The sequence below is a fragment of the Austrofundulus limnaeus genome, unplaced genomic scaffold, assembly GCF_001266775.1.
Source record: "Austrofundulus limnaeus strain Quisiro unplaced genomic scaffold, Austrofundulus_limnaeus-1.0 Scaffold1662, whole genome shotgun sequence".
Classification (NCBI taxonomy): Eukaryota; Metazoa; Chordata; class Actinopteri; order Cyprinodontiformes; family Rivulidae; genus Austrofundulus; species Austrofundulus limnaeus.
In genome coordinates, this window is record NW_013954064.1 from 36,086 (window position 1) to 44,618 (window position 8,533).

Below are 8,533 nucleotides of genomic sequence, written 5' to 3' on the forward strand. Positions count from 1 at the left end.
CGTTGACAGAGAGGAGAAGGTAGAAATGACTCTAAACTTAAACTTTTAGTTTAAAAATAATAAAAACTGAACATCCTACAGTATTTTTACAGTCTTTATTTTACATAAATAAATGTTTATTAAATAAAGTCTGATGTTACAACTAATCATGGATCCCTTTAATGAAATTTAGAGAAGTGAGTTCTGCATGAATCATATAGTTGAGCTGGACATGACTCGACTGGACAAACACATTTCTAAAATGTGTTGCTCTATTAGGACATTTTTGAGATTAGAGCTTTTTGAAAGTAGCAGAAATGTTCTTTACACTCAGCAGTGTTCTGATGAGTCATGGACCATCTACTACAGGTAAGACATTGTTTGTCCAGAACTGTTCCAGTTTTGGATCAAAATCTTATCCCAGAACTTGGTTAGAGCATCAGATCAGTGGGGTTATTAAAAAAAATAAGCACCAACAAAGAAGTGTTTACTTTTTAATTCTTGTAAAGTGACACTTAATCCGATAAACCATGTGGATGTTACTGGATATGAAAACATAGAAACTAATGAGGAAAGATAGGGCTGTCAAATGATTAATATTTTTAATCTGATTAATCCCAAAGAAGCTGGGAATTAATCATGATTATTATACATTTATGTTGCATACTGATAAAATAAATTACTTGAGTTATTAATTAGTTTTTAATGTTTTTATTTAGAAAAAAAATTGATGCTTGGACATGATTTTTAAATATAAATCAGGACCTAAAAATGCTCCAAACATATTTGAGTCACTTAAATTTTGTGCAGAATAATGAGGTTAAATCAAGAATTCAAGGATTTTCATTCCAAATGAGTAAAGATAGAAACTAAGGTCACAGCTGTCAGCAAAACATAAATAAATAAAATTAAATAAGTCGTAAGAAGACAAAAGAAAAAAAACTACATAATGTGTTACACATAGAGTTTATTATTTATTTATTTAACCTTTATTTCTGCAGGTAAACAGTTTGAGAACCACTTCTCATTTACAAACATGACCTGACATGATGCACTGAGTGCATTGTAATATACAAACCTACAGATTCAGACAGAGTGAAGTGATTGTACATTTTAATCATGATTAAATGTTTAATCTATGCCCATGCAGCACTAAAATTAATCAATGTTAACTCACATAATTTCACAGCCCTAGTAAAAAATAACTTTTTTGAGGGCCAAGTGACATCAAACATCAAGAAAGTAAAGAGCAAAGCAGAAATGTAAAAGCAGAAGGTCCAACATTCAAAGCTGGTTTTATGTCCTCATCCTTCATCCTGTCGTGTTCAAAGAAAGCGTCCCCTCTGTCTGGGGTCCCGACGTGATTTATCCCCCCGCTGGTTATTGACTCAGACCTGGCCAGGGTCAACTCTGCCTGGATGAGGATGCTGACTGTACTGTGAAGCACTTTAAATAAAAGCCTAGATGGGCCTCTTCAGTGTGACGCTGTAAATCACAGCTGTGTTGACGTGATGCTGGGAGAACCACAGAACGAGACAAACACATCGATCCCTTCATCCTTTCTGTTCAAACTGTTTTAATCAAACTTCCATAACAAGACACTAACGGAACAATAAAACCTGCATCCAGACCACATCTGATAAAAGGTTTGTTAAAAGGACTAAAGAATGAAGAATGCCTGAGCTTTTTCTTCCTTGTGTGACCTTTGTGGGATATTGTGAGACATGTTAGACCTCAGGATCTGTGTCAAGGAGGACTCTCAGCTACAGTCCACAGATTATAGCTCAGCAGCACGATGGATCAGTGGATGGTGGTACTATTGATATCGTCACATGGCAACATACTATTTTGTGGATTGATGTACATGCTGCTGCTGCTGCTACAGCAGAATTTCCCCTCATGGGACAATAAAGTCTCTTTCTAAACATGATGTCCCAGTGGCTTTCAAACCCCAAAACACATTACGGCAAAGGCTGGTTCACCCCAAAGATCCGGTGCCCCGGCACAAACAGAGCAATGTTGTATATGCTGTGAAGTGCCAGGAGGACTGCGACCAGTTATACATCGGGGAAACAAAGCAGCCACTGTTCAAAAGAATGTCCCAACACAGACGAGCTACATCTAATGGCCAGAACTCTGCAGTTTTCACTCATTTACAGGCCAGCGGTCACTCTTTCAGAGATGAGGATGTTCTCATTCTTGATAGAGAGGAACGTTGGTTTGAGAGAGGAGTAAAAGAAGACATTTTTGTGAAGAAAGACCGTCCGTCATTAAACAGAGGTGGAGGCCTCCGTTTTCTGTTGTCCCCCTCCTACAGTGCTGCTATTGCCAGTATCACTCCACCCCTGTTAACAATAGGTGTTAATTAGGTGTCAACGATAGCCATGTGATGTGAGTATCAGTCACATGGAGGCAGGGCTTAAAAGCCTGAATTTAGCCTGAAACTCTCAGACTGAAGAAGTCTCTTGGAGGAGAGACGAAACGTTTCATTAGAGAAGAAACCGTCCAGAGGACCTATACTATTTTTTTATTTTTGTTTCTATTCTATTCTATTCTATTCTATTCTATTCTATTCTATTCTATTCTATTCTATTCACAGCAAGAAGGTCCTGGGTTCAATCCCTGGTTTGGACCTGGGGTCTTTCTGTGTGGAGTTTGTGTGTCCCCCTTTGTGTGGGTTTTCTTCAGGTACTCTGGTTTCCCCCACAGCACAAAAACATGACCAACAGGTTGTGTTCAGGCCTCCCTTGAAAAAGAGATCCAAGATCTCATCGCCTGGTCAAACAATGGTAAAATAAAATAAAATAAATAAATAAATAAATAAATAAATAAATAAAATTTAATAAATAAATAAATAAATAGCTCAGTGTCTGTAAAACTGAAGGAGTTGTGTTCATTTCTGTGTTGGTCAATGTCATTTAGCTGAGGCGGCCATCTTGAATAGAATTATTGTCTAATATTAATTTAAAATCTTTTATTAATTATTGATGTGTAAATGTACGACTGATTATCAGAGTTTCATTAAAATCTGTTCTCAGGCTCGTGGGATGTTTTGTTACCACACACACAGTCTGGTACAGCTATCTTTATGAGGACCTGGCATTGACTTCCATTAAGTTCTACAGCCTGACCCTGAAGTTACTTAGCCCCCGACCCACCAACAGTGTTTCCCCTCATGGGGACTTGTCAGGTCCCCATAGGTAACCTTAGGTTCCTACAAGTAGGTGTGTATGCCCAAAAAACTGTCCCACGATGTAGGGAATAACCCCCCAACCCCATACACACACAGGTTTGTTTTTATACCTCCGTGGGGACTATGGATTGACTTCCATTCATTTTCTGGTAATTTTATATCCTAACCCTGACCATTTACCCCAACATTAACCTCACAGGTACCTACCAGACCCTAAAATTAACCTAAACTCAAGTCACACCTTGGTCCTAAACCAAACCTCCCACCCAAAACTAGCACCTGTACCCTCGGGGACCAGGCACTGCTACCCACGATGCACAGTCAGTCCCCACGAGGCTGCCTTTTTCTGGAAAATGGTTTCCACAATGTAGCAAAACTGTGCCCACACCACACAGATCAGGCTTTCTGCACATCAGTCAGACACATTGTTGGGGCGGCTGTGGTAGAGTGGTTAGGGGAGTCGACCTGGAACCGGAAGGTCACCGGTTTGATCCCCATCCAATCGACTCAGTCGTTGTGTCCTTGGGCAAGACACTTCACCCACTGTGCCTACTGATGGTGGTCAGAGGGTCCGGTGGTGCCTGTGTATGGCAGCCTCGCCTCTGTCAGTGTGCCCCAGGGCAGCTGTGGCTACAGTGTAGCTTACCACCATCAGTGTGTGAATGTGTGAATGTGAAGAGCTTTGAGTGTCCTGGATGGATAGAAAGGAGCTGTATGAGTACAGTCCATTTACCATTTACATATCATCTCAAAGACCACTGCAACTCAAATGCTAAAGCTATGAAATAAAACAATAAGTCTTAGTAACATCATTTTATAACCTTTCATTCAAATTCAATCAATAAACCAGTTTCAGGAGCAGAGCAACTGGATTTACTTGCAAAGAAAGAAGAATGTTTGTGAATGAATCCTTCCCAGCAGGGCTCCCTCATGATGGGAAACATTAGACACAACCAGCACACCGAATGAACGCAGACGCAGGTTAAAACTAGTTTGTAAAGAAAGACAACAAAGGAACATAAGGATTTAGTGTGAGTGATGGAGTGTGAACCAGCAGGGTCACAGAGGAGGAAACCCCGACACCTTCTGTGTGCAGTGAGCCGGACCAGAGGCTGGCTCAAACCTACTGTGGAAAACAGACAGCAACGCTGCAGGAAGAGGAGAAAAATGAAATGAAGAGAGAAAAGAGAAGCAAGGAGGGAGGCTTTCAGAGCAAACACTCAGGACTACATTTAAATTTAAAATCTGTTTTGGTCTGCAGGAAAGAAAAACAGATAAACAGGGGTAGATATAACCATTGTTTAGGTTGTCTGAGAAAACCTATTTTTATTTCAACCAGATCCTGTCTCCAAAAAAGACCTTGATTAAAGTTCTCTGAGTGTCCATCATTTGTAAAAATGAAAGGGAGAAAAAACTTGGTAAAAGCAAACAGAACACTAAACTGTAACTTTTATTAAGGTCATGTACACAGTATACTCCAGTTTAAGTGAAAATGTTTGACCTATGAGCAGAAAGAAGTTGATGAATGTTGGTAACCTCTAGATTTTATTAACAACAGTTTGCTGCTTTACTCCCTGAGCCTTAAATACTTTATTTCAAAGAAGAGAATGAAGTTTTATTCACACAGATCCTGTCAACCTGCTGACTGACAACAATTATATATAATAAACTTCATCTACACAACAATATACTTGTTAAATTACATTTTATAGAGATTCTTTAGGACAACCAGGTTTTGTGAACAGGTTGTATACTTATGTCTACCTCTGGATAAAAATCTGAAGCCTACTCTTACACTTCATACCAAAGTATTTGTTTAACCTAACCACTCTCCTCTAAGTTTGATTGATCAAAGCATCTGTAGGTCTAGATGTCTGGTTAGAAGTGGACCATGACTTCTCAGGGTGTTTGGTTGAGTATCATTAGAGACCACTCACATAAGGAGGATCACAAGTTTTTCACATCAGGACTTTTGTCAAAAAACCATTTGTTGGATTCTGTCAATCAGTGAATAAAGAGCAGATTTGAGCTCCTCTGTTACTAATGTTTATTAAATTCAATAACTGTTAGCTGAGTCATTGTTTTCATACTGCCCCCCCCACCATAAGGTCTTTGGTCAATCAGCACAGTAACAGCTGCACTGATCAACGTGAAGTTTGTCAGGACTGTAGATGTGTTCGACCTACACTGCACCAGCCAATGGTTTTATGATGGACCCCATATTAGAGGAGGGGGCTCCATTTGAAAAGGTCATACTGGACATACAGAAATGCTTATAACTCAAAGGGGTTCAGACTTTGTTGTTGTTTAGTTGTGATGAAGGGCTGTCCAGATCTGTGCTGTGTGAACAGGTAAATGATCCCCTCCAGACCCAAACCCAAAACAGTTCATCTGTTCTGGTGAGCTCTGGTGCACTGGTGCTTTGTGTACGAGTGGGGGTCATACATGACATCACTAAGCAGTTCTTTGCATCAATTAAAACTTAATTTAAATCAAAGTGCTGCCTGAGCAACAACAGGTGTGTTTGGACAGTATTTGTGCATCAATTCTAACTCGATGCTTCAGGTTAGTTTAGACTTTTTTCATTTCAGCCCTTGCTTCAGAGCACACACACACACACACACACACACACACACACACACACACACACACACACACACACGTCTCTGTTGCATTAGGATAATGAGGCACATCACAATCAGCTTCATTAGTGGAGGGATTAAACGTGCTGAGAGCAGGCTCAGGGTGGAGCAGAGGGGACAACGTGGGGCCTGAAGGATCACGTGGAGCAGCAGCTGGATCCTGTCATCACAAACTGTTCTCATCAGGCTGACAGGAGGACAGACACGAGTCAGAAAATCATGAATCTCACTCTCAGAACGGAACATTTATATTTTTATAAAACAAACAGGACCTGACCCTGGTCCACTTTCAGACTGCACTGATGCTGAATGGATACAAAGACTGTCAGGAGAAAACAGACTGATCAGCAGTGGTGGCACCAGACTACTGAAGTGCAAATCCACTAATTACAGACCTAAATATTTCATTTGCGCTTTAGCGGTCTTACTAATTTTTATAGTTCATAAGCAGATTTGCACTTTCTAAAATTAAAAAGCAGTACCACTAATAACTAATTATCTACCAGTCATCATTATGTTGAACAGCAGAAGGTATGACTGTCAATGAATCACAACATGTGATCTATCCAACAGCACCCCTCCCAGATAAACACTCTTATTGTGAAGGTATACATCCTGCTGACTGTTGCTTTGGGTCACGCTTCTGATCAACACCTGTTGTAATTTTATTTTATTTTATTTTTTTTATTTACCGTTATTTTACCAGGCAAGTCCCATTGAGATCTCAGATCTCTTTTTCAAGGGCGGCCTGGGCCTGAAGGCAACCTATTGTACATGTTTTTGTGTTGTGGGGGAAACCGGAGTACCCGGAGAAAACCCACGCAAGCACGAGGAGAACATGCAAACTCCGCACAGAAAGACCCCAGGTCCGAACCGGGGATCGAACCCAGGACCTTCTTGCTGTGAGGCGTCGGTGCTAACCACTGAGCCGTCGTGCCGTTAAGTAATGACTTATCATGAGAACAAACGTATTCACGTGACTTTAATAACATTTCTTAATGGAAACACTGCAGTTGTGAAACTGTGTTTTTCAACATTAACAGAATATCAACAAGGTTTTGTGCACATTTGTAATGGAAACAGCTTCTAGCAAAAGGTAACAAACAACATTGTGTCTGTAAATGGAGAATTGTGTTTTTTGTAATTCTTGAAGCACTAAAAGGCAGACAGGAAACTGCTCGTCACAATAAAAGCTTTCCATTAGCTTGTTGTAGCTGTTGTATCTCCACATTTAGGGACATCCTAAAGTTTTTGATGTGAAACTAAAATGTTTTGTGCCCTGCTGGAGCTAAGATGACATTAAGAAGTCAGTGAAAACTCAGAACAAATGAGCCAAAATAGTTGAAAACAAACCAGCAGGTAATTATTAAAGAGTGGTAACAGTTGAGACTCTTCCTGTTCTGTGGACAAGAGGGCTCACAGGACATTTGATGCAGGGGTTTTAATGTTTGCTGCACTTTAAAAACTCATTTACAGAAACCATTTTGTCACAAGATGAGATGAACTCTATGATCCTTGAGGGAGAATCTGCTTTGAGTCCAGCAAACAGCTGCACATGCCACCATTACACAATGTGCATCTGTACAAACACAACACAGCTGACTACACAAACTAAACCCTTCAAGATGTCCTGCGATGAAACTACGGTTCCAAAACGGACTCTTGCTTCAGTCGCCTCAGTCAAAGTCCTGAGTTTTGTTTGGACACAAGCAGATCACAGGTATTAAAGCCCAGAGGCTCGGAGGGTCTCACCTGTGTCCTGGGAGTTGAGCACCTCCAGTGCGTGCATCATGGCACTGGCGAAGACGTTGGCGTCCTCCTTGCTGCCAAAGTTGAGGCCGTAGACCTGCCGAGCATCGCGCCACTGGTGGAAGGTCTGCGTGGCCTGGTTGTACTTCAGCCCCTTGGGAATGGCACAGTTTATCACCACCTGCAGGCATCCAGGTGGGGTGGGGGGACACGGGTTAGACCAGTCCGTTGGACATATCTGTGTGAAAATGGTGCTCTGAACACATAAACATAAAGTACGACACTGGATTCTGAAATCTCAGGTAGCTCAGGGGCAAAGTGTGGAAGAAGAGGTCTGCACACCTGGTGTCACTGACATCAGACAGAAACAAGTAGGGGTCTCTACACAACGTGTTGTCCTGTGGGCGGAGACACCCCTGCTCGTGATTGGCAGAGGTGTTGATGTGGGCGGAGATGGCCCGAGACGTGATTGGTCAGATTGATGGTGGGGTTTGAGGCTGGAGGCAGTGAGGAGTAGCTTGGTTGAGTCAGGCAGGAAGTAACATGTTTTGTTTTTTAGATTAATTTTAGTCATAACTTGAGAAAGTTGCACATAATTTGAACATCGTACATGTGAAAGGATGTGTAACAATATGTCTCGGTCAAAACATCCCTAACCAGCCTGTAAAAAATTTGATTTTTAGAGATCATTTTACAGGCTGTTTAGGGATGTTTTAACTGAGCCATATTGCTACACATCCTTTCACATGTATGACGTTCAAATTTCGTGCAGCTAGCACTTTCCTTTCTCAAGTTATGACTAAAATTAATCTTAAAAACGTTACTTCCTGCCCGACTCGACCAAGCTACTCCCCGCTGCCTCCAGCCTCCTCAAACCTCACCATCAATCTGACCAATCACGTCTCTTGGGCCGTCTCCGCCCACATCAAAACCTCCGCCAATCAAGAGTAGGGCCGTCTCCGCCCACATC

At 41.3% G+C, this 8,533-nt stretch overlaps 1 protein-coding gene across 1 annotated transcript in view; it reads right to left on the reverse strand.

Moving 5' to 3' along the window:
• The window catches only part of LOC106536038 (protein enabled homolog), a gene marked incomplete at its 5' end in the record, with an annotated part of 21,163 nt that overhangs the window by 9,644 nt on the left and 2,986 nt on the right, over positions 1–8,533 (reverse strand). Inside the window, 1 exon segment of the mRNA XM_014033207.1 lies at positions 7,567–7,744. Within this exon segment, the coding sequence (XP_013888661.1) occupies positions 7,567–7,744 (178 nt within the window).